Source organism: Sitophilus oryzae, unplaced genomic scaffold (genome assembly GCF_002938485.1).
Source record: "Sitophilus oryzae breed Bouriz unplaced genomic scaffold, Soryzae_2.0 scaffold_1440_pilon_pilon, whole genome shotgun sequence".
Taxonomy (NCBI): Eukaryota; Metazoa; Arthropoda; class Insecta; order Coleoptera; family Curculionidae; genus Sitophilus; species Sitophilus oryzae.
This window is the reverse complement of record NW_022146105.1, coordinates 2,399,757-2,427,665: the sequence shown is the minus strand read 5'-3', so window position 1 is coordinate 2,427,665 and position 27,909 is coordinate 2,399,757. Positions and strand designations below refer to the sequence as shown.

At 29.6% G+C, this 27,909-nt stretch overlaps 2 protein-coding genes across 3 annotated transcripts in view; one reads left to right on the top strand and one right to left on the bottom strand.

Moving 5' to 3' along the window:
* Positions 1–1,643: 1,643 nt before the first annotated feature.
* On the top strand, positions 1,644–13,022 carry LOC115876764 (C2 domain-containing protein 5). Its single transcript, XM_030892681.1, has 17 exons — positions 1,644–2,050; positions 2,106–2,397; positions 2,452–2,628; positions 2,720–2,879; positions 2,972–5,106; positions 5,911–6,078; positions 6,148–6,316; positions 6,459–6,588; positions 6,642–6,778; positions 6,844–7,270; positions 7,322–7,429; positions 7,478–7,784; positions 7,845–7,910; positions 7,966–8,111; positions 8,179–8,304; positions 8,366–8,512; positions 11,739–13,022. The coding sequence occupies exons 1-17, from the start codon at positions 1,874–1,876 to the stop codon at positions 11,802–11,804; spliced, it is 4,938 nt and encodes a 1,645-aa protein (XP_030748541.1). The 5' UTR covers positions 1,644–1,873; the 3' UTR covers positions 11,805–13,022.
* Positions 13,023–15,188: 2,166 nt separating this feature from the next.
* The window catches only part of LOC115876763 (myosuppressin), a 32,039-nt gene continuing 19,318 nt past the window's right edge, over positions 15,189–27,909 (bottom strand). Inside the window, exons 1-3 of one of the 2 annotated variants that reach the window (XM_030892680.1) lie at positions 15,918–16,039; positions 15,593–15,794; positions 15,189–15,535 (exon numbers count right to left, since the gene is read on the bottom strand). In XM_030892680.1, the coding sequence (XP_030748540.1) occupies positions 15,438–15,535; positions 15,593–15,779 (285 nt within the window). In that variant the 5' untranslated portion in view covers positions 15,780–15,794; positions 15,918–16,039 and the 3' untranslated portion in view covers positions 15,189–15,437. Of the gene's footprint in view, positions 15,536–15,592; positions 15,795–15,917; positions 16,040–27,909 lie in introns of those variants that run through there. The other variant, XM_030892678.1, reaches the window with a different exon arrangement.

Here is a 27,909-nt window from a genome sequence, read left to right as displayed (position 1 = left end):
TGAACGTCATTGGCCCGCTCGAGAGGTTACTTACTATTTAAACTTAGCGCGCAAGTCCGGCAACATCGTGATGACTAATGCCCGCTGTCACCAATATTCTAGCATCGATGCCGTTGCCAAACTAAAAGAACAGCTTTAAGGACAGGATATATAATTTTAAATATTGCTGTTACTATAAAGCACACAATATAACAACAAAATTTAAAATTGCTCGTTAAAAAAATTATTCTTCAAGCCCTAATACACTGAATTTGATTTCAGGCAATATTATTATTAACATATTAAATTTCAGGACATTTGTCATATAAAATGACAACATTGTCAATGGTTTTTATGTCTAATAGAAAATATGATTCACAATTTCTATCTATTCTTGATTCTTGATGGCCAAATGTTTAAATATATAGTAACACCTCGATATACCATTACTGTAATTATTAAAATGATTTTTATTGCTTTGTTTTAACTATATTATTTGTATTTTACTTATTTTTTCCGTATTTTATATTAGCTAAATCAATATTTTCCAACATCAATACTAAAAATAATATAAATATATTGGCGAACGCGCCAGTTATATTTCAATATTGCAGAAAGCGGCAACTTGCGACATCTAACGGAAAGCGCTCTTAAACTGCCTCAACTCAATTGAAATTTACTATAATTTTACATACAACTGTTTAAGTTCTTATAGTCTTTTTTCGTAAAATTTTTTTTTTCGGCAATACAGTATTTTTATATTATATACAATAATAAGATATTTTAATGTTATTAAATGTATACAGTACAGGAATTAAAATATTATATAGTTTATTTAAACCTATTTTGTTTCCAATACTGCGGTGATGGTGTATGTCTGGTTACATACAACAACCTTTTTGTAAATAGTTTGTAAGTATTTAATAATTAAATTGTAATATTGCCTGAATATTAAAACGTATATTATATATATATATATTTGTCAATAAATAAATTTATGGATTTTTTGTTGTTTGGTGAAGATTTTGATTTTAGACATTTATTTTTGGAAAAACGCGGCATCTATAGGAAACCCTCTTAACTACTACCATTTATATTCATTTCATTTTTAAAATATAATGATTTCTTTGGTTACCTGTGGGGATGGGCATTTTTTGGAAAATTCCGGTTATTGTATGACCGGTTATTTTTCAATAACTCGCTATTATCGGGTTAATAATTTTCGAAAAACCGGTTATTTTTCTTATTTTCCCGTCAAGATAATTTCACCCAAGGGTTAGTGGTTAAATCTACACCGGTTATCATTAATAACCCGTTAAATAATCTCTTAAATATAATATCTTCTGAAAAAATATCTCTAAAGAATTATCACCTAGTATTAATTTTTAAAGAAAAACGGACAAAAAAATTGACCACTTAGAAATTCAAGGACCTTAAAACACGATTTGAATAAATGATTGAAAGCTGTAAATTAACAGGTACCTATCTATTACATTAACAGATAATTTATATTTAGAAAATTATCATTGTTTGCATGACATTTTGACCCTTTTTTGTCATAATAAAAAAACAAACTGTATTCGGGGTCAGTAAAAATAAAATAACCTAAAAGTAACGGTTCTTGGAATTGGGAATAAAATATCCGGTTATCGGAATGATTGTTATTTTCGGGCATCCCTAATTACCAACCTGTCAACTTTAAACCTAACCTGGTTATTTCGAATTTTTCTGAGAACTATAAATAGCATTTTTTCTTTTACAAAGCTGATATAGTTCATAAAATGTTATTTTATTGGGTATATTTACAACATATTTTAACGACTAATAATTCGTTGCATTTTGTGAAGTGGTAGTGTAAGTTTCAATTGATAAATTCGATAAATTATATATCAAGATGCCTGGAAAAGTGAAGGTAAAAATTATATCTGGAAAAAATCTACCTGTTATGGATAGATCTAGTGATACGACAGACGCTTATGTTGAAATTAAATTGGGCAATACTACTTATAAAACGGAGGTATGTCGCAGAACATTACATCCTCAATGGAATTCTGAATGGTATAGATTTGAGGTAAGCATTAACATTCAGTTAGTTCATCTGTTATAGCTCTGATTTAAAACTTTAGGTGGACGATTCAGAATTACAAGATGAACCTCTCCAAATAAGACTTATGGACCATGACACATATTCAGCAAATGATGCTATAGGAAAGGTATATTTAAATTTAAATCCACTGTTACTTCCAGTAGTTGGTGAGTTAGGTGATAATAGTTCTCACCATGAAATATCAGGGTGGATACCAGTTTATGACACTATGCATGGGATAAGGGGAGAAGTCAATGTAACAGTTAAAGTAGAATTATTTTCAGACTTTAATAGATTTCGCCAGTCTTCATGTGGAGTACATTTCTTTTATTGTAAGTTTAACATTTAGATATAGATTTTGGTATTAAGAATTTACAACATTATAGCACCAACTATCCCACAAGGCTATCAAGCAAAAGTTATCAATGGTTTTGTTGAAGAATTAATAGTGGATGATGATCCAGAATATCAATGGATTGATAAAATTAGGACTCCCAGGGCCTCAAATGAGGCCCGGCAAACCTTATTTTTTAAGTTATCTGGAGAATTACAGAGAAAAATTGGTATATGCATATACTTTAAAAACTGTATCACAGTATAAAATTTTATATTGTGGAAAAGCACTGTATCAGAGGGTTCATATTGATGTTTTAGGTGTAAAAGCATTAGGATTAGGAGCAAATGCTGTGATAGGATATAAACAGTGTTTTGATCTTGAAGGCGAATCTGGAATAGTTGCCAGAGGAATAGGAACTGCAGTAACACTAGTTAAAACTACTATTGGTCATCATGGACTTGTAGAAACAAGAGAAGAGTAAGTTTATTAACTTTCATGTTACATGCTTTCTTAACAGCCTGATTATTAAAATATTTTCCACATTATGTTTTTTTTTTCTTTATATGTAGGGATATAGAAAACTACTTAAATTTTGTTGGTGATGGGAAAAGCTTTAGCTTACGCGCCAGTTTACCTTCCCTCAAATTATATAAATATTTACCTACTTATAAGCCATTTTCTTCATTAGATATAACAAACCGCAAATTAAAATTTTTAAAATCTGATTTTAACCCATTAGCATCACAGTTAATAACTGCCTCAAATCCCTCATTAAATAACGACGCTGCATCTCTAAAAATCCTTTTAAATCAAGAAGACAAGCGCGGTGAATCAGTAATTACCAGGAGGTTTCAAAAATTTAAAGAGTCACAAAAATCTTTGTCAAAGAAAATGACAGCCTTAAAAGCCAAAATTAATGATAGTATTGGCGAGGAGGCAGATGAAAATAGTCCTGTAAGCACACTTGAAAAAAGACCCTTTAAAAGGTCTTGTAGTGATTCAAGTGCCATGGCAGAAATTTTAGCAAGGTCTGTAATGCATGCCACAACTAGCTTGAGCAGTATTCTTGAAGATCAAACTCTTACAAACAATGAGGATGATACAACACAAACGCTGGAACCTGTGGCCTCTTTACTAAGTAAAGCTGAATCACAGATTAGTATTCCAGATGATGTTCAATCATATGTCAGTTCAGATTCCAGCAGCAGTAGTTCTGAGTATGAATACAGAAGTTACAGAAAGGGTAGCAATGAAATGGACACAATTAGTAGCATTATAAGTAATGTAGAAAAAATTCAGAGAACTTTGTTAAGAGGTCATTTACAGAAACAGTATTCATTACCTTCTATTCCAACTAGAGGTTTTTCATTAACTAGCCTAGATTATTTGAATAGTAGTCAAACTAAAATAGATAAACTTGGTGATGAAACAGAACATTTGGAATATTATCCACTTACTGGTTCATCTACCAATCTAAGTCTTAAATCTGTCACAGAGGAAGACATCCTAAATCTCAAAGAAAAAAGTAATGAATCTCCATCATCACACGAGCATCAAGATATTTCCAGTTTAACAAATCCTTTAGAGGACCTAAAATCAATAAAATTAGTTAAAGAAGGACAAGAAATAATTCAAAAATATGAACAAGAAATAAAAGAACTGAATCAAGAAGATTTAGAATCTCAGTTACCTAATTCTAGAGAGAATGAAGATAAAATTAATCTGGCAAATTCAGATGATCTGTATACCAACCAAGTTCACTATCCAATTGTACCTTCTTTTGAAGTAAGTAATGAAAATGATATTAAAAGTATTGCACCTGTAGACATTGAAAATATTCAAATTGAATCCGACAAAATAGTGAAAACAGCAATACAAACTATGCTCTTAGAGAAATTCAATATACTAGGCACTTATACTCCTCCAACTTCCCCAATAGTTTCAGATGAATCCTCCATTAATAGAAAAGATAAATTTGAGTTCAACGAATCTTCTCATACAAAACCTTTAAGTAAAGATGCTAAAAAGCCCCATAAACAAAGAGAGACAGTACTTGGCATGCCCTTCACTTCACTATCATCTTTAAAATCTATAGGTGGTAGTACTATGCACAAAGAAGGATTGTGTTATTTATCAGATACTCAGCTAAACCAACCTATGATAGAGACGTTTCAAGAAAAGAATTTAAGAAAAAAACGATTCAAATTTCTTCACGGAAAGCAGAATGATAATGGGAAGCATGGGAATGTATTTAATAAATTTTCCAAGCACAGCAAACATGAAATTCCTCCCTTTGAAAATAAAGAACATCATCCTACATTTCTTTCGCGAATGTTTCACTTAGGGCATGAAGAAAAGTTAATTAAGAATGTTGAAACCCAAACCTCAAACGAAATTTTATCTGTTCGCGATTTTAGTACTAACCAATCATTATCCCCTGGTCAATCTAATATAGCCCAAAGGTCACCTGGACTCAGCGACAATCCAGGTGACCAATCTGCTAGCCGCAATTCTGAATTAGCATGCATAACATCAAACAGGCACCACAGTTTCCCAGCACAAGACAAAAACGACATGAATGGTGAAAAAAAAGACCAGATCAGTCCAGATATTGTCAAGATATCAAACTCTCCACTCAAATCCAACAACATGCTTGCTCTGCACAGGAGATCTTCAGATTCTGATCTCAGCATTACACCTAAAGGTAACTAAACACGTTTACATACTTTAATTTTTATAGATAAAGATAATTTTGATTCTGTAAAGTTAAAGAACATATTATTTCATAAGATAAAAGTAAAATATATTTTATTATAAGCTATTTAAAAATATGTTTATTAACTTTACAATTTAGAACAAATATACTAGTTTTTGTAATGAGATAGCTTCTTTGTTGACTTAAAAAAATAATAAATCTTGTATATGTATCGGGAATAGCTTCAATATATTATCCATTGTCTATTTTTGAATTCAAACCTTAGGATTGTTTGGATTGTTTAGAAAAAGTGAGTACCTATTTGCTTGCTCTGTTAATATCGGTGTTTCTCTATGTGTTATCAACCATCTCAATTCTCTATTATATGTTTTCACTATTAATATGAATATATGTATGTTTCAGAAGAAGTATATTAAAATTGAAGGCAATTCACAAGGCGTTCAATTTAAATATGAGTTAATTTAAGTTATATTGTATATAATATGGTGGTAATATAGTTTTTACCATTTAACTTTTTCACATACATCAAATGTTTAATTTTTATTCTCCCCCTAAATTTATTTTCTTTTCTTAAAAGGCACTCAAAAATCAATTTCAATGTCTTATGTGTACCCCAATAAACTTTTGGAGAATTGCATGTTACATGAATATTTTAAAAGAATATAAATGTTTATCCTAGAATTTTTTGTTTAGACTAGATACCCTCATATATTAATAAATGCTATAAATCCGGAAATATATCAATAATTATATTATTTCGGGAGATTTTTAATGTCTTGGATAATTTCACAGGGAACAGTTTGACTGGGAGTGATAGATCTGTTGGTAACACTGCAGCTTATTTTATGAGAAACAACTACTGCAGACGTGGAGGGCAAGTCAACCAAGATACTTTCGAAATTTTGGAATTCCCATTTTTGACAATGTCAAAATTTCCTTCCAAGTTTATTTTACATATAGGTATATGAATAACGAGACTTGACAATTTGGTGAATGGAAATTCTAAATATTAAAATTTTTATTTTGTAGCTGGTTCGATAAACGCTCGTTCAGTAAAATTATTAGAGAGAATTTCTAATGTTGAAGAACCAGAATCTAGAGACATATGGTGGTCAGAAATACGTATGGAAATTAGATCACATGCCAGGAGTTTAAATTGCAACGTTGTTTTGGGCTATACAGAGTCAACAAGTATATGGTAATAATTTAATAGTATAATAGATAAATTTATCTTTGTATGTTATGTAGCTTTAATATTCTGAGTGACTTTTTTATTTTATGAAATATAGAGTGTAATTCTAAAATATGATACACTTTGTCTAATTCCAATTTTCTTTTAGCGAAGATGTGTGTGTCTTAAGTGCATGTGGTACAGCAGCAGTGATAGACTTTAGCAGTCTTAGTGGAGATGAGGAGAATTTATCACATGTACAAGTTGTGTCAAAAGCAACTGAAAGAGAGAAAAATATGGCAAGAAAAAAATATTTACTGCAAATAAATTTATGAATGCATATTTTTTTTAGAATGGACAATATAGATTATCGCATGAAAGCCCATATCACAAAGAACATTCATCAAATCCTTGTAGTATCACTCACCTTCCTTTTGACAATAAAAAAGTATCTATGAAAGCAAAGTTTGCTAAATGCTTTATGTGTCAGTAAGTTACTAAGCTTTTACTAAGTCTTAAGCATTTTTAAAACTTTTTTATATTTGTTATAATAGCAAAGGTAGAGTACCGGAAGTACTAGTAGCTACTATTGAGCCTCCTGAATCCCTCCCTTCAGTAGGAAAGGGTTGTTTTATCGAAGCTCACGTTTTAAGACCGCTGAAAGACTTGAGGGGGGAGACTATTGCTAAAGAGATATCAGACGGCCTACCGTTCTTAGAATACGAACTCCACAGGCTTTTGATTAATAAATTGAAAATCAAAAGCATGAACGCCATATTTGGCTTGCAAATACGCATTACTCTTGGGGAGAAAATGATTGTGGGGGTTGCAACAGGGACAGGGATGTATTTATCGCCTTTACCATCGCCTGACTTGCCCATACTGGTTACTGACAAAGCATCTGATGAAAAAAGAGTAGCTGACCTCCAGAATATGCTCTATGAGACAGTAAAAAGAAATAAAGAAATTTATCAAATAAAGGTTAACAGAAAAAAATGTCTTTTATTAAATTATTTTTAAAAATATTTTCAGGATGATAATCAAAATATAAAATGTTTCTCAGATGATGACTCTGATGAAGAATTAACCAGCATGGAAATGCCTTATTCCCTTGATACTAGAGATTGTTATGTTTTAGAGGTATTTATTTTTATTATCATAATACAAAGTTTAAAATAAATATTCAAGGTGGATGATCCTGATGATGCCGAAGTTTTGCATCTTTTAATGGAAAACAGGGCTCCTAGTGGTTTCCATGTAGTCAACACTGAATCAGTGCTTGGTTTAGAGGATTTGGAGATAATCAAAAATTTACAGATGTTTACTCAAATTTACAGGGCTAAGATTGTACCACCATTTAATTTACAGACTCACTTTATAAGAATATTACAAAGTGTTTATTTCAAATTAAGACGCATGGTTCCATGTGCTTTATGTAATCTACAATTCCGTATTGCTTTACCTGAGCCAGATGAAATACAGTTATATGTAATAGGTAGTGTATTTCAACATAATTTTTATTTAATTGTATTCTGTTACCATTTTATTTTTTTAGGTATGGCTTTAGGATTAGGACAAAAGACTAAAAAAAGTCAAGTTATTTTATCAACAAAAAGGCCTGGTAATATTCTCTTAAAGTAACGAAATCTTTAAATAAGAATAGCAATTAATTTCAGAAGAAGAATTAATGTTTAAATTGGATGAAGACCATCCTCAAGAGAATTCTCCATCTTATCTAGTAAGGCCTCGTCTCCCAAGTTTAAAATCAAGATCACACAAGTCTCCATCAAAAACCAGACCATCATCAATAAAACATGATAATGTAACATACCTAACTTATTATTTTATTCAAATATAATGAATATAATCTTAAACATTTTAATATATAGGTTCATCAAAATGATCGGCATGGAGTTGATATCACTCCTTTAAGTTATGTTCCTGGAGCTACTATTGAACAATATTTAGGAAATTTAAACTTCTTTTTTATTAGAGAGACTACATCAATAAGAGAGGTAAAACAGAAACGAGTTTTTTCAAATAGGAACTGTTTTTTAAAGGATTATATTTTTATAGGAAGGCGGGTTGAGTGGATTTATCCATAGTTTCGTGACCGAAGTTTTAGCTATAGTGAGATCACATGTGACAGCTTTAGGAGGCAACGCATTAGTAGCTTATTTCATGACTGAGTGCGTACTTAATCACAATCTTCACAAGAACCAGGTGAGTTCAGTTTAATTCTCGTATCAATATACATAAAGAGATCATTTATAAAACTGCCTTTTAATGAATTTTCAGCCTATTCTAAAAAAATATAAGGTTTGTAAAAACAAAACTGTTGTGGTATTTGAAGAGATTGTGTATTATTTGTTGCCTAACCACAGATATCCCAATCTGACCTAAGTATATTATTTTTTTAAAGAATTTAAATAATTAAATATAAATGATTGAAGTAAAATTAATTCAGTTGTTGCATTTCCTTTCTTTTCTATACAGAGTGTTTCAAAAAAATCCACATACGTCCGATTCTGCTTTGTTTCGTAGATACAGGGGGTTAAAGTCTTATGTTTTTTTCGATTTATTATAATTTTCGTCTAAGTGCTTTTAGCGATTTAAATGAAATTTGGAGGGTTAAAATTACCATAAATATTACATATTTTAATGCGAAAAAAGTGTCGACAGATTCACCAGGGACATGCATAATATTTATGGAATGTCTGGAATGTCTTAGTCTTAACAATAACAAAACTATTTAAAAAATAATTTCAAGTCCGACTCTGGTTTTTTAAATTATTTAATCTGATTATATTCATCGCAACAATATTGATGAGTGCTAATTATCATTGAATAAGGAAAATTGAGCCAATTGAAAGATTCAAATAAATAATATCCAGGTCAGCAATTTAAAGATATTATTTTTAACTTTTTTTGTTGTGAATTTGAAATGTCAGAGTACGATCTAATAATATGCATAATATTAATCGTAGTTATCTATACTAATATATAAAATCCTTAAGTGACTGACATACTGATTAATCACGATCTTGCTCAAACTACTCAACGTACGAAGCTCAATTTTGGCATACAGGTTGATTCTAGGGTGTAGAGGTTCGATAAGAAGGGATTTTTCGAAATTCCAGTTCCAAGAGGGTGAAAATAAAACAATATTTTTTATTTAAAAAACAGTAAGTTTCCGGAAAAACGCTTAAACACGTATATTTTATTTTGTTTTTTACATATTTTAAAATTTTTTAAAAATGTATACAGGGTGTTTCGAAAAATCTGGTCATTAATTAATCCCCATCCTGCTTAAAGCGCTTGACGTAAAAAGCTGATTTTTGGAAAACAGATTGACTTTAGGGTGTAGAGGTTCGATAAGAAGGGATTTTTCAAAACTCGAATTCTAAGGGGGTGAAACTATCCTTCAAATATTATTCTGAAAAATATATATTATGAAAAATAAACGCAATTTCTCGAACAAGAGGAAAAAAGTCAGTGGCGCACTTTTTTTCTCTTTTTATTTTAGAAAAATTCCAGTGATAACCCATATGCACGTCCCTGGTGAATCTACGGACACGTTTTTAGCATTACAATATATAGAAGTTATAGTAAATTTTACCCTCAAAATTTCATTCCAATCGCTAAAGACACTTAGAAGAAAATTATAATAAATCGAAGAAATATTAAGTCTTTAACACCCTGTAGCTACGAAATAAAGCAGAATCGGATGACGATATGAAAAGTAAATCTTATTTTTACGTGAGGAATCTCCCTACGCGGGATGGCACGTTTTTTGAAAGACCCTGTATTGAGTTAATTATTCAAACCAAGTTAATTATTTAAATTGATTTTTTATAACTTATTTTTAAGTATTTTCCCTATCTTTAAGATACTATCCAAAAATCAAGATATTCCAAAATAAATAAAAGATAATATTTTTCTGTTATAGTATTTTTTTTTTGTAACTTTGAAGGTAAGTATTGAACGATATTATTTATTTTTAGTGATTTTTATATCTGATTGAAAAATATAGCCGTTTGTCTCAGTATTTGTCTTTAGTAATTTTGATAAATGATGACTTGTCATAGGAAAACAATAAAAAATAAAAGATTTAGAAGAGATATAGAAGAAATTATCGACAAGGACATGCCCTTTGTTTTTTTTAAATACTATTTTTAATGTGTAATTAGGTATTTTTTTAATGTGTAATTTAATGTGTTAAAGGGTAATACCGTATGATCGAATAAAAACGGCGTCAGCGATGGCTATGAAATGACGATCAGTGACATTTTCCGTATAACTTTACATATAAAATGACAGCGATCTTTATTTCATAGCCATCGCTGACGCCGTTTTTTTTTCGATCATACGGTAGTTTATTTACTGGTTAAAAAAATATAAGTTTTGTGGTTTTGATGATTTTTTTTTATTTTGTTTCTAAAATAGAAAGATGGATTCGTAATATATGTTCGTAAGACAATTTTATAATACTGTTCCGAAGTCTACAGATGTGTCACATACTCAAAGCCGTTATTAGTTTCGCTTGGGAAGTGCACTTCCAAAAATGGTTTTATGATAGTAAAAAGTTTCATACGCAAGCATCAGAGTACATTAGAAAAATTAACTTTGCGAAGTGGCAAAAGTCGACAAGTTTTGCGGCAATATATGTTGTTGCGACTATTTTTTTGAGTCACTTACCTTTGAGATTATCAAAATTAATTATATTTGTAGCTAAATAATTTTCCTAGTACTTCATAAACTAATTGTAAAATGAAAAAAATATATATATTTGAGGTATTTAGTAACTTTAATTATGTTACGTATATTATTTTAATTTAAAAATAAAAGGAACAAAGACAATAAAACATGCCTTCTCTAGAAGACCGTTCTTTTCAAAACCTACCGAAAATATTTTTCAGTCACTCACAGTGGCGTACTTACTAATAAGAACTACATTTTTTTACTAAAGTAAAAAAAAATCTTCCAGTAAAAATTAATTTATTATAAATGGTGTTATTTTCTGAATTATATAAATAAACTATTTTTTATTTGATAAATTTACTTGATACGATTTATTATCAGTAGGTTAAAATTAGAATTGTGGAGTGGGAAGTTCCTTATCTCCGCCAATGGTTAGTTTGGCTGTTAATTATAATAGCACACTCTATTTTAATTTGATAAGAATTCTAATTAAACAAGAATTCTCGCAAATATGAGGGTAGTTTTGTGTTTTTGACATCGAGTAGAACGAAGTTTCTGCGGTAAAAGGGAAAAGTTTAAATTTGAAATCATAGAAACAATAATGTGTATTTCAATATTTGACTTGCTGTCTGTCTCTAAGATTTTTTCAAGTTCCTGACTTATACAAATATATAATTTTACAGTTTTTTAGATTTGTCACTCATATGTTTTCTAATAAAAAAGAACGATTTTTTTTATTTCTTTACAGGGCCAATGTCTCATCAATGTAGGTGGGGATGTTGTTTCTGTATCTTACATCAAAGATGACACTTAGATTTTAGTTACGCGATATTTGCTTATGTAACTGTTGAGTTCCTGATTTTTGTTATTGCCTTAATATTTATAGCAATCTTTATTATAGCTAGATAATCATTACATTTGAGGGAAAATATCTTATTGGCTTCCAATATTTTCTTGACATAGGTAATAATATCAAATTTTTAGCTTGAAATTGCATTCGAAATTTCTAAAAAATATTAAATTTTACAATATACAGTCTTGAATAAGTGCAAATGTTTTTAAGGGTGGCATATTTCGATGCCTGCAATGGGATCCCTATGAGGTTTTTCTCGAATTTTTTTTTAGATTTCTAGTTAAAAAATTAATTTACTACCGATTTTGTCATATTATTTAATATAACAACATCGGTAGTAAATTAAACTGAAAATATGTATTTGCACTGATTTATGACTCGCCCTGTATAGTCATTTTATAGTTCTTTTAACTATTTTCATGAATCAAAAATTTTGACACCAATTAAAATAACCTACAGAGGGTTGTTTAGTTTTAAACCTTAACTATATTTCAAAATTATTCTTTATGTGTGACACAGGGTGTTTTACAAATATAATTGATTTAAAAAATACAATAAAATAGCATATATATTCAATTTTTTAACGTAAAGTATTGTAAATCTCTGTGAATTTTGTTAATAAATACGTATTTTTAATATCCCTCAGTGTTCAAATATAGTATATATTTTTGTGATATGACAGTAACTGTTGTTGCGATGGGAAAGTTCAAAATGTTTAAAATTAGACTAGTTTTATTTTAGAGTACTTAAAAACATAGTTTTTACTATACTAGAAATGATTTTATCTCTTTCTAGACCTATATTGCTCAATATTGTACTTAAAACTCTCTTCAAGTATGCCTTTTGTATAAGACCAGCAATAAATTCGTTGCAGAACATTTGATCCCGCACTATATATAGACAATTCATGACAAGTAATAAATGTCTCTAGTGTTTCGAAGCTTTACATAGGGAAATTTGACAAATCAAATGAAATCAAAGCAATTTAATTTTATTTGCAGTGATAAGGTATGCTTAAAATTATACCGTAAGGTCGAGAAAAAAGAGACAATCGTTTGTAATTTGGTTCGAATGGTAGTCGGGAAACTTCGGCTGCATATTCTACAGATAAAAATTAGTAAAAATGTTCGTATAAATGTATGTCCTAAAATGAGTCGTTTCGGAGATACAGGGTGTAGAAGTTTCAGTTTTTTTATTATATGACTCCTACTTGTTGAGTCATATTGACCTCGAAATCAAATTTCTAATGTCAGATACCAATTTTCATCCAAATATCGACTATAGATCAGAAATTATTTGAAAAAAACCGAAATATAAATTAAACTTCTACACCCTGTATCTCCGAAACGAATCATTTTAGGACATAAATTTATATACAAACTTATTTTTACTTACCAACTTTTTTTTACCTGCAGACTACGCTGCTGAAATTTCCCAAATACAATTCAGACCACCCTGTATATTATTTATATCAATCGCCACTGTGACGTCATTTTTTTTCTACCGTACGGTATATTAGACATGACTTTTTTTTATATATGTATATTTAAATAGTAACTTCAGTATTTATATGTATGTTATTTTTTTCTGTTTATTTTTAAATGTATCATCTTATTTGTGAGTGAGTTTTAACAAACCCGGAAATAATGTATATATATTATATATAAAGCAAAAACAGAAACGGAACGTAACTTTTGTAATCCACACTCTTCTATGCAACAGATATTATTTTGAAGTATTGTGTTTCTTACTTTTATCCGATTTTCTTTTGATTCTTTAAGTGTGTATTACTGTGTATTTATTTTATTTGGTACTATTTGTGATGGGAGAACATTGTGTACAATAAAGATGATATTATTTTACCACAAATGGTCTTTTTTTTCGGTTTAATACGTATTTTATATATATTTTCCTTTGATATATACTGTGATCCGCCTACGCAAAGGATAAGGTAAAATACATGGTCTTATCAATTTTAGCCAGGAAAAACTTTTTATAATTTGGAAAAAGTCTTCCCAGTCATTAATGTATTTAAAGAAAATCTTACCTTTTGTTTCGTTTTTATTTATTTCCTTAATTAATAGCCCAGATATCAAAAATATTTATCCATTTTGCAAGATTTATTATAAAAATAAAATATTTGTATTATACCTTAGTTAAAGGGATACCTTACTAAAGTGAAGTTTAGTTTAAACTAAACTCAGCGAGTTTTTATTAATGAAAATTATTTTACTTCATATTTTATAAGTTTGTTCAATACAAACGAAAATTTGTACATACAGGTTCGTAGTAAGCAGACAGAGTAAATATGCAAGTCCCATTTTTATAAATTTTGTAATATATCTACTTCTGTTTGAACATCATATTCATCAGCGAAATATTTGGACAAGAAATTTTAACAAGAAAATTTGACCTAAGTGACCTCAGCTTTGTTAAAATATATATTTTTATATATTTTTTATATAATATTTTTGATTAGCAACATTTTTTGGAACAAAAATTTTAAATAATATTTTTAACTATCCAATTTGCTTGCTACATCAGTTGCTTATTCCTGAAAAGGAATTTTCTTCATATATATTTATTATTTTTAATTTGTTCTAACATTTACAGGAATACAATGTTAAAACGAATATTTAAATAATATTTTGAGTAACATTTCTATCTTTTGTAACTGTGTGTTCGAAAATAAAAGACATCTAAGTATTTTGACAAAGGATTTCAATATCTGAAAGAAATCTAATAAAATAATAAATCTATACAAATGTGTATTTAAATTTTTTTTATAGGCCTGTAGGGTTTGAAAACATTTTTTGGTATTTTTATTATATAGGGTGAGTCTTAAATAAGTGCAAAAAGTCCAAAATAACCGAGATATTTTACTTTGAAATTTTCAAAAAATTTTTTTGCTTACATTTTGAGAACCGCTTTATCTTTTCTGGGTTTTCTTCCTTGTAAATTTAATATACTACCTATATTTAACTATATATATATATTTTAACTATAGCCATATAAAGTATGATTTTAACTAAAAATTTCAAATTTTCAAAAAAAATCGCGGAAAAAATATAGATGTGTTTCTGGGATCGAAATATACCTCCCCTAAAAATATATACACTTATTTAAGACACCCTGTATAAGGAAAATATAAAAACAATTTTACTTTTTGAAATTCAAAACAATTGATGGTTAATTTTTTTTTCCTGATTAAGAAAAAATTTTAGGAATATTAAAATAATATTTTTTGTACTAAGATTAAAATTAAAGAAATAAGCAAATATTTTTATATTTAAAGTTTCAGCTGACATATTCCTGAAAAGAGATATTCTGAAATAAGACGTAAAGGACTTTTATAAATATATATTTATTATTTTCGATTTACCCCAACATTTACATGAATAGTTAAATCAGACAGAAACAAAATACTCGGCACATAAAACTAAATACACTAAATGAAATGCACATTTTCTTTTACAAAATGCATACAATTTAAGCTTATTTTTTCACCGTTTTAAACGTCAATTGTTAGAACGAATTTTAAACAATATGAAGGGAGTAACAGAAAATATTGCAGTTTATTATACTTTTACTTCTTTACAGTCCGGCACGTCCAAATCTCAAGAATACGTGGTCAACATCCTGTCTTTTGGCGTTCAGGTTCGTATTCCTTTCATCCAGCATCCTGGAAAAGTCTGTAAAAAAAAAGAGAAGATTAAAATCATCACTTTCTAAAAGGAATAACTAGTTACAGTTATTTTCCTTCGGGGATGATGAATCGCTGAGAGCCTGTTCAATAGCCATGCAGATTTGGCTGATTTTTGGATTTACGTCTTGGTAATAACCGTTGGGGGGGCAGCTGATCACCGAAGCGGAAGCCTTGGACAGGCAGAAGAATGCTATCACACCGAAGAAGAATAATACCAGTGAGGATTTCATTTTTTCTCGGATTTTCTGAAAATATAACAAAAAATCGCAATTTAAAGCTTCAGGGGGTTCGGTTTAAATCAAAAATTTAATCAAGAATATCACTTGCACTGTTCACTGAGGGATATTCACTGGAGATGGTTCACTTACTTGGTCTTCTGGAATAACAACGATTAGATAGTTTATCTAAAAATTTGTCGACTGTGTGTTCAAAAATGTTCGTTGGCTTTTATAGGTGTAAGGGGTGGAGTTGCGCAGACTGGCTTTTTGGCCTTCCATTCAGCGTTACAGAAAAAAATCGCGTATTTTTGAAAAGGGGCATTCTTTTTAACAGTAATGTCTCTTTGGAAAAAGCACATACGTATCTGCCCACGTTCGTTTTTAAAATTAAATTTCCTACGATCAAAGTGAACTGCATTTTTTCATTGATTTTCCTAAAATTTCATAAAAAATGTTTCTGTCTGATTAAAATAATAACTATAAAAATTACCTAAATATAAATAGTTTCCATGGTTAATACAAGGATAACAAAAAAAATTCGGTGGCTCTAGCCAACAAAAATTATTTTTTATTAAATTTTAATTTTGTTTAGTTTTATTATCAAATCATTCATCAAACTATTTTTTCACAAGTAAATAGCCACCAAGAATCTTGTGGATTCTACCACAGTGGCATTTAAAAAAAATATTTTTTTTATTATTTTTATATTTCTTCCTATTACAGTAGGAAATATCCAGACATTTTCCTGTTCCCATAGTAAAAGTTTCGTACTCTATTTTTTTAAACTGTGGAAATTGTTTCCGGCTCGCCAGATTGACTAAATCTATTTGACATTATCTATAAATGCCAGTCTGCTGGACTGACATGCCTTTTTGTGATTACATTAAAAAAACATTGGATATGTTCATTATCTAATATACGTGTAGAAATTGCGTGTATGTGAATTTTTCACACGTTTGGATTTTTATTTCCTACAATAATTTTCCCGGAATAGGAAAGATAGGTTTTATTTACGTTTATTAGGAAATTACCCGTTTTTGCATAGCGTGATTTTTTACGATTTTTTATATTAAATGTATTTATAATTTTGATCTTTATCCTACAAAAATATACTAGGTATATAAGATATAAGAGAAAGGTATGTATAAAAATACAAATAGGTTTAATTGCATTCACGATTATACAGTGTTCAAACAGCAGTTTCTATTAATTATAATTATTTTTTTATTTCCTAACTTTCACATAAAAATTTTCTTTAAAAAGAGTTCTTTCATTCCTACATAGAGCAGTTAAAAATAAATAAATTAAAATTAATTATTAGTCCCCATCCTATTAAAGCTGCGTCTACACTCCACGTTTTACCTGTTGGTCTTACTTTTCGGGCAAAACGTATCGAAAAACCTTGTGTATAGACGAAAAACCGGACCGTTTAGTTTTACAACAAAACTGTGGTTTTGTCTGCACTGATAAAAAATTAAAATATATAAGAAAATTTACAAAACATAATATGAAACTTTTTACTTTTTTGAGACTTAAAAATCTTATATTTTAGCAAAGTTTCACAAAGTAATGTAATTTTACAAAATTGTTTAGTTAGGTTAGGTTAGGTTCACAATTAGTTTTCCGGTGTTACAATGAAATTTAAGCCATAAATTCATTTTTTTAGTAAAATTTCATTAAACACATATAGGAATAAGTTATAGTCCATCTTACCTACAGGTTAAAACGTTATATGTAGACGGCGTTTTATAAATTGTAAATGACCACATATTTTTAAATCTTTTATTTTATTTTTGATACTAGTTGTGAGATTTAAATTTTAAAATTCTTTAAACAATTAAAATCAAACTAAATAGTAAATTAAAAATACATTTTAATTTAATAAATACAGCTGCAAGAGCGAGAATAAGTCCAGATACATAAAGCTCTATATTTTCTTTTCTATTTAAGAAATCTTTTCCTTTGATGATAGAGCATGTCACAGATGAAATAAAACAGCAGAAACAGTGACACACACGACAAATTAAATAATATCCGAACTAAAATCTTGGCGGCTCTCAAAAGGACATAATGAATTTCGACTTTGTGGGTCACACAGAAATATTTCTCGGTGTTCTGATGTGTGTGTAACATTTTTATATAGAAAAGGAAAATATAATAATTGAATTCTCTCTAATCCTGTTGTTGTTCAAGGATTAAACAAGATTTTACGCTAGAACAGTGAAGTCTGACATAGACATAGATCCTTTTTATCTAGGAGAATGAAAGAAAATACAATGCTACAAAAATGCTATGGCTTTGAAAATTTTCTGATATAGTTATATTAGATACAAATCGAATATATCTTCACCAAAATACGAGGGTTGTTTTATATATTTTGCATATAAAAACATAGTAAACACTTGTCAACATATGTCGACAATGTCAAAAATTAACTGTTATCTTTAGTTAACTTAACGTCAAAGTTTTAGACCTACTCGTCTATAGCTGTACCTAAACTGACTTTTTGAAGTTAACGAGTCAAAAAATGTAATTAAACCAAAAAAAAATTGGCGCAATAACTTTTTACAATTTTCGAAGACAGTTAGTTATGTCTCAACAAGAATGCCTTGCCGAGTTGGTTTCTTTTTTCGGCAATGAAGCACCACATCAGTCGACAATTTCTCGTTGGTATGGAGAATTTAAACGTGGACGGATTAATCTTAGAGACGATCGAAGAACAGGTCCAGCAATAACGGCAGTAACCCTGGAAAACGTCGATGGTTTACGTAAGTTGATACAAGAAGATCGACCTGCCACATATCGTGAAATTGAAGCATTATTGGGCATTTCAAAGACCATAATACAAAAAGGTTACGTGAAGAATTATCTGTAAAATTAGTTTCTCGTTGGATACCACATCTGTTGATGGAAGAACAGAAAGCTATTAGAGTCAATGGTGTCAAAATATATATACAGTATTGCCAGTGGTGATGAATCCTGGATTTTCTTTTATGAACCAGAAAATAAACGTCAATTGACTGTTTGGGTGTTTCGAGATGAACCAAAATCGACAAAAGTTATCCGTTCTTGAAGTGTTTTCAAAAAGATAGTGGTGATTTTTTATCTCAAAAGCGGGTCATGGAGCAACAATTCCTCTGCAAGATCAAAGAACTGTTACTGCTGATTGGTCCGTATCTATTTTTTTGCCGGAAGTAATTGCTGAGTTTCGAAAAACCAACCCTCAACGACGAATGATCCTTCACCAACACAATGCAAGTTCCCAGACAGCTCGAAAAACTATTGAGGTTTTCAAGAAAGAAAACATCGAATTGTTGGACCATCCTTCATACAGTCCCGACATAAATCCTAACGACTTTTTAACTTTTTCAAAAATTAAGAATGAACCTTCTTGACCAAAGAAGATGCAGTCAGCGCTTTCAAAAACGCAATAATTCTGAAGGTACCAACAAGCGAATGGAATAACTGCTTTCCGAATTGGTTCCAACAAGGTTCCAACGGATACAAAAATTAATTTCTCTTCATGGAGAATAATTTTAAAAGTTATCTACTCTCTGTTTTTTTTTCTGCCTCCTATATGAAAAATATAAAAAACAACCTTCGTATAGAATCCAGTGTCTTTATTTTCAAAATAAAGACCATACAGATTACTTAAAAACTGGAGCTAAAACGGAGTATTTTTGTTGGCACATGATCCCGAATGCTAATTTATTTACAGGACTATAAATAATTATTTAATATTCAGGTTAAAACAAAGTAATAAAAAGAATTAGCGGTATAACGTCAACGAATTATGATTGCCATTGCACATTTAACTACGTGTGTGGCTGAAGCACGTATCCTGGCATTTTCTTTATTAAATTACAAATAAAATTAATTAATGGTGTCATTAAAGCAAACAAATTCGACACAATTCGCAATAAAATTCAATAAAGACTGTCTTAGTTAATAGTCTAATCCCCGAACAACATGTCTCCAAGAAATAGTGAATGCATAGACAACATTTGTAAGTAAAATTCCTTTACGGCTTTCTCTATTATTATCGTCCATCCAAGATTGATCTATTCTGACAGATAATTTTAATAATAATAGAAAATTTTGCCAGAATTATTTTTTTCCTATCAAAGTATATTATTTATTCTATCAAAGTATATGAAGTGAATATGAAATAAATTTTAGAAGTCTATGTTTTTTAATACAAAACCTTTTTTTATCGAGTTTTTTAGATTTATAATTCAGTCATACTTTGTTCTTGTTATTTCAAATTTCAGGATGTTGTAAATTTTGTTACCCCCTCCCTTTCAACTGCAGGGTATACTTATTTTTTACATGAAAAAAGAATATAGCTTAATGGCATACAGGTTTTGATATAATATTCTGGCTAAAGGAATGTTTATTCCTTTTTTTAGGCTCAATCTATATATGAATGTGCGTATAAGAAACTGTTTTTTTTTCCAAAAATGTATAGTGTTTAAAACTTTTAAACTAAAACATTACTTATTATTTCTTTCTGTAACAAATTGATTTCTAAATTTTTTATCTGAAGAAATATGTATCCATCACTAATATTTGCGATATACATATATTCGTATTTATTACGTATCTAAAAATATAGTAACCTTTTCCGATATAACTTACACACATCAATTAAACTGGGGATTTTACTATGTATTCCTTACCATTTGGTTTTTCCTGGAAATGAAATTAGACATTAATATGACACCTTCCCCCACTGTTAATAAACGTTTACATTAAATTCATTTACGTTTATTAAATACAGTTCTTTAAGGTTAATTAGTTAATTAGGAAATAATAATAAGAAAAGAAACATAGTATCAAACAAAAAAAATAAAATGAACTTAATGAATTAGTTTTTTTCTTAAATTTAATATGGGGGAGTGATACTATTTTTACACGGAGTGTCCTTTTGAGTTTGGTACAATTTAGTATCAATTGCTATTTTTATTTTCTGTAGAATTCGCAGTGACAAGTAAGGGCTGTGGATGCGGTAAAATAAACGGCCTTTGAATATAAAACAACGCAGGATCAATGTTAGGGAATTTCACTGTCTATTAAGGAATAATTGTTGTTTATTGTCCTGTAGACAATTAAGTGTTCAGAAGGGCTTCGACGATGTTTTCCCTTCAGTACGATTCTATTTAGTTTTAACTTTCCACTTCTTTAAAATCATTTTACAGCAAACTGGCTATAGGGAAACCTTGACTTGTTTTTAATAAAGAAATTTATATACAAAAGTCCCTCATTTTACCGGAGAGTTACGATTTTTTTAATAAATAAACTATGTAATTAATACATATGAATTATGAAGAACATTTTTATAAGTATGAATGTGAACATTATACAGGGTTTCTCACCGTAGCCGTTCGTTAGAAGTTTTTGAGGTTAGGAAAAACTTAGAAGTTTGAAATTTTGAGACTTAGGGTTATTTAACCTTTCCTTTCATTTAAAAATATTTTCAAGGTCACACCACTTCCGGTTACACCGGAAGTCGCCATTAACTTCCTTATTTTAAGAAGACTTTGGAAGACCCTGTATATTATTTTATTTTTGGATTTCTAAGAAAATTTTATGATGAGTTTCATTAGGTTTCCCTATACCTATTTTCAACTGTTTCTCAGATATCTTGATTTATTAGAAAATGTTTACAGATTTACCCCTATTTTTAACAGTGGGTCTTTTACTCATTTTGAATCGGTGATAAACGCTTCTGGGGTAAACCGAAGCAGAGGACTAATACTTTCGAAATCCATATTGACAATTAATTTATTGCATACAGGGTGTCCAAAATTTGATAACTGATTAGATTATTTTCAAACTCAAAATAGTTCATTTTTTCAAATGAGATACCCTGTATATTTTTCGATAGTTGGATGCAGAATTCAATTCTGCATCCATTTGCCTATACCCATTTTCAACGGTTTTCTTGTTAATCCGTATTTTTTACTTTAATTCAATTTTGGAAAATCGACAATATCGTTTGTGTTTTTTAAAAGAAAATAATTATGTTAAAGTAAAGAAATTGAATGTAATTAGAACATACGAACAAAACAGGAACAAAACAAAAGTGAAAATGTATAAAATACAGGGTGTCCCAGAAATAAGTGCAAATATTTTAAGGGGTGGTAGACCTCGACAAAAGAAACATATTTTCTCGTTTTTCAAATAAGTCGAAATAACGGAGTTACTTTATATTGAAAATTCCCAAAAAAATGATTTTTTGCTTAAATTTTAAGAACCATTGGATCTTCTCTGGATTTTCTTTCTTGTAAATTTAATCTACTACCTATGTTGCCATATTATCAAGAAATTATGTTTTTTAAATAAAAACTAAAAAATTTTCCAAAAAAATTTTTAAAACTTCAAATTTTGTTTTTCGCGAAAAAACCTCATAGGCGTGTTTCTGGGGTTGAACTATACTACCAGTTAAAATATTTGCACTTATTTGGGACTTACTTACTGGGACACCCTGTATAACATAAGATAACAAAAAAAACGTATTTTCAACAGTAACGGTGAGGCATTAATTATTAATACTAGACGTTAGTGTATCCCTACAATAATAAAAAAAAGTTAACCCAATAATTACAAAAATTTTCGTTCATAGCGGTCACTTCGAACAATAATTTTTGTAATTATTGTGTTTACTTTTTTTATTATGGTAGCGATACACTAACGTCTAGTGTTAATAATTAATGTCTCACCGTTACTGTTATACCTTTGTTTTGTTATGTTATGTTATATTTTATACGTTTTTACTTTCGTTTTGTTTCTGTTTTGTTCGTATGTTCTAATTACATTCAATTTCATTACTTTAACATAATTATTTTATTTTAAAAAACACAAACGATATTGTCGATTCTGCCAAAAATTAAATTAAAGTAAAATATACGGATTAAAAAGAAAACCGTTGAAAATGGGTATAGGGAAAGTTATAGCAAATCGATGCAGAATTGAGTTCTGCATCCAACTATCGAAAAATATATAGGGAGTCTCATTTGAAAAAATGTACTTTTTTGAGTTTGAAAATAATCTAATCAGTTATCAAATTTTGGCCACCCTGTATGAGATAAATTAATTGTCAATATGGACTTCGAAAGTATTAGTCTTCTGCTCTAGTTTACCGCAGATCCGTTACCGCGTTTATCACCAATTCAAAATGAGTAAAAGACCCACTGTTAAAAATAGGGGTAAAAATGTAAAAAATTTCAAATAAATCAAGATATCTGAGAAACAGTTGAAAATAGGTATAGGAAAATCTAATGGAACTCATCATAAAATTTTCTGAGAAATCCAAAAATTAAATAATATACAGGGTGTTCCATTTGAAATAAGGAAGTTAATGGCGACTTCCGGTGTAACCGGAAGTGGTATGACCTTGAAAATATTTTTAAATGAAAGGAAATTTTAAATAACCCTAAGTCTCAAAATTTCAAACTTCTAAGTTTTTCCTAACCTCAAAAACTTCTAACGAACGGCTACGGTGAGAAACCCTGTATACATTAAGTACAGGGTGGGTCAAATTCGACGCTTTTAAATGGAAACACCCTTTTCTATAGGAGATAGACAAAAACTAATATCGGTGTCTGGAGCTCAATTTTCATCAAAAACATGATGGTGAAAACCGCACATCAATATCTGATACCGTTTCGGAGTTACGGGGTGTTTTTCAAAAATATGCATTTTTAACAAATGGCTGTAATTTTTTTGCTATGGAAAATTTTGTATTTTTATGAAAACATTTCCAAAGCACCTTTTTACGTAGAATTTAATGGTTTAAGTATAATTTTTAAAATTAATAATTTAAGAATTATCAACAGAAAATTTGATTTTTATATGGGACACACTGTATATTTTTAATTTATTGAAAAGAATTTAAAATTACCTTTCCAAAAATATAACACACTTGATATTTTGCTCGATTCCTCTTCGAGATATAGAGTCTATAAAAATTCGCCCGCTTTAAATAAGTAGGCTTTGAATGGCACCGGCTGTAATGCAAAAAAAAATCTAGCTGTGAGCATCAATTAAAACGAAAATAATATTTGTTCTGAGAGATGCAGAGTTTTATAACAATTTAAAATATATTAAACCAACATCAACACATTTAAACTATATCTAATAACAATAAAAATAAACAGCAAACTAAGACATGTTATGTTATGGACAGACGGGGCAGTTTTTGAACATTTCTCGCGGAATTCATTACTCAGTGGGGGTGAAAGATACCCTCCCATAACTGCTAAGTATTTCTAATTCTTGTCTAGATTATACGGAAGAATAAGGAACCTTTATTCTTCCGCAAATATATCCATAGGATTAGATCCATGGGCACTAAGTCAGGCGGCCTCGACGGCCAACGGCTGGGATTTTGGTAAGCTATTCAATTATTCTTGAAATTGGCTGCAAAAATTTGCTGATAACTTCAGCGTTCAAAAGCGGTGCGTCGTCTTGCTGGAAAAATATGTTTTCGAGTTGCATTAAGGGCATATCATCAATAAGGGGTCCAAAGCCTACTAGTTAAAAGTGGCGAACTTTTAAAAATTTTATATTTCGAAGGCGATTGTAACAAAATATCAAGTGTGCTATATTTTTGGAAAGGTAATTTTAAATTCTTTTCAGTTAATTAAAAATATAGAGGGTGTCCCAAATAAAAAATCAATTTTTCTGTTGATAACTCTTAAATTATTAATTTTAAAAAACTTATACTTAAACGATTAAATTCTATGTAAAAAGGTGCTTTGGAAATGTTTTCATAGAAATACAAAATTTTCCATAGCAAAAAAGTTACAGCGATTTGTTCAAAATGCACATTTTTGAAAAACACCCCGTAACTCCGAAACGGTAACAGCTATTTATGTGCGGTTTTCACCATCATGTTTTTGATGAAAATTGAGCTCCAGACACCGATATTAGTTTTCGTCTATCTCCTATAGAAAAGGGTGTTTCCATTTAAAAGCGTCGAATTTGACCCACCCTGTACATGTAACATTTATAAAAATATGTATGTATGAAATATGTTATCTGAAGAAGTAACCATTCAACCAGTGTGTACTACCAGTCATGACCAATGCATGCGAAACCTAGACATTTAAAACAGACATTATAAGGAAACTGCAGGTTGCACAACGCTTAGTGGAACGAAATATGCTGGGAATAACCAAGAAAGACCTAAAAGAATAGAGTGGATACGAGAAAAGACCCAGTAACAGAGTGCATTCACATAATCAAATCCTTCAAGTGGCGGGACACCTGGCATGAAGGATGGAACACAATTACAGCATCGTACCCACGAGGAATAGATCTAGAAGAAACCCAAACTTGAGATGGGACCGTGATATTAGGAAATTAGCAGGGATAGCTTGGGCCCGCATAACAATAGACAACAATGGACCCAACGCCACAGAGAGTATCTAAATATGTGAGGGAAGCTACATCATAATTGGAAATGGTCGAATAAGCAGAAAATGATGATGATGGTATCAATGGTGCAAAGACCTCTTGTTTCATTTTGAAACTTCTTTCTTCAACTTTCCCTGGACTAAATCTTCATCTCTTCTTTCAGTTTCATTCTTATGCTCTAATTCAGTGAGTTATTCTTAGTTCGAGTTCAGTAGATATGTGATTCAACTAGGTCTTACATATCTTCCTGTTGCAATTCATTAAACCCCTGCCCAGACAACGACTTTCCTATGTTAGCAATTTCTTTAATTTCATCTCAGATACCAAGCACCTGCGCCTGGAACAATTTCTGGCCATCGTACGAGTATGTTACATCTCATTGATTCGATCTCGTTACATATAAACCTATCCAATACTACTTCTGTATAAAGTCTTGAATATTAAATAATATATTAAGTAAAATTATTTTTTGAGGACCAAAAACTTTCTATAGTACATAATAATATCTGTTATAATAAATTTATTTCGATTTTCTTCTTCCAAAATATGATTTTTGTGATATATGAACGGAAACCTTTATAACAGAAATAGAGACATTTTGAAATTAATCAAAATTTTACGACGTGACGATCTTTTAATATAAGTGGTTGAAGTGAACAAATGTTAGCACTGTACTTTATAATGTTTGCCCGAAGTACACAAAGAAATCTTATATAGAGCACTAATTCTTAAAGAATGTTTGCAAGAGTGAAATTTATTTCGCATGCCGTGTAGTCTAATAAAAGGAGCAAAATAGTGACATGAACTACAATTATATAAAGACGTAACGTACTATAAGGCCTTGAAGAAGGAAAAAATGCTCAAATAAAGATTTTTTTTTCTTTCAAATGTGTTCTACAAAATTGACACAATACCATATGGTTTATTATACTAGCTTATTTCTATCAGTTTCTTATTTTCTATAAAAGTAAATGAGGTGAGGGTTATTTTATTGAAACTCCTTTCCATTATGCAAACAAAAAAAAACATTTCTATAAAAATAAACTCATTGGTTCAAATTCATTTTTACGGTATAACCTACGCATATTTAAATCAGCCAAACCAGCTTTTTTGAATATTTGTAACAATTTTTTATAATTATTGTATAGACACCTGATTAGATGGTTTTAAATTTCTGTCACGTCCAATGCAGGTTGTTAATCACGCTTGTGCACTGTCCAATTCATAATGTTTCATAAAATAATTCTCTTTTTAGAAAAAAAAAATATTTCCGAGGTATTATAGAAGAAGGCAAGAATTTATGTATGAATCCATACAAATTCAGAGTTAGTTGAAGATAAAAATACATATTTCTTTTGTATTTTGCTTTTGTGTCATAAGTCAAACAATTATAAAGTTTTTTTCACATAACATCTCTTTGTGAAATTCATTTCAGTCAGTAGGACGAAAATTTAAGGTCTAAAATTGGAATTGCGACAGATTTAAAAAGCATTTTTATTGAAAAAGATGGAAAAATGAAGGAAGGCAATGATGGAGAGGCAATGCATGCACGACAAAGCAACTGGGCTCTTTGTATTAGCTGGAATAGCTGGATCCGAATATTAAATTGCCTTTAATACGGATACGCAATACAAAAACGACTTAACCGTATATCCTGGCTATATTCCTGTTGTTTCCATCGAAATATACTGCACAACATTGTTTTCGATATCCAGTTCCTGTGCATTTTTGCAACAAAGTCAAAGCAAAAGTGCTCTTTATTACATTTCTATTTATTTAATTTTTAAGTGAACTTCATCTAAATTATATTTTCCACCTTCATTCATACGAGCAAAAAGTTTTCTTACATAAAGAGAATTTTTTTTTCTTTGAAGCATTATATTATTTTATATTTCAAAATGTATGTAGAAATCCAATTTTCAAGATTGATATATGAACTAAATAGATTTAGCAAAGGAATCCATTTTCTACGAAATTTTTTTCGATATACTCTCTTTCTCTTTTCCTTTTTATAAGAGTTCTTGAGTGCCTTTTATCTTAGAAAATATGCTAAGAGCTCAATATTCAATATTTTCGATAAAACAAAAGATCTTATAACTAATCCAATTTTGCATACTGTACAAATAAAAGTAGTATTCTCTTCTAGAATAGTTTATAATTGAAAAATAAATAATTCTTACAATCCCGGAACGTATTTATAAAAATATATTTTACGAATTTACGATTAAAAAAAATACAATGTAAACCTATATTTCTAAATAATATTAAATACATTTTTGATAGGTATAAAATACACCAAGAGCCATGGCTTGGTCAATTGCGTAAAATAAGACAAAAGCTCAATATTAAATATATTGAGACCTGTATTTTTTCGGTAAGCTTTCAGTTTCAAAGCTCACCGCCCGATGGCATTGTAAAAATCAATATAGTTTTTTTTTATTAATTATTTATGGTTTAAGAATTTCTTGTTTAAAATAATTAAAATTTCTTATAGAATTTATGGGCTTCCAAGTAATAACTTTGGATTATAGAAAGATTTTTTTCTTGTATCGATTATTGTACTGCGTTTTATAAGGGTTTTATCAATTACAAGAATATTTTAAGAGGGATTCTTGTACTCTTGCCTGAATTTATACTATCGGTATGGTAAGACCCTTCCTTGAATGTTTGCGTTCTTTTAATCTCCTGAAACGGCGGTAAGCTCAACTGATATTTAGGACCA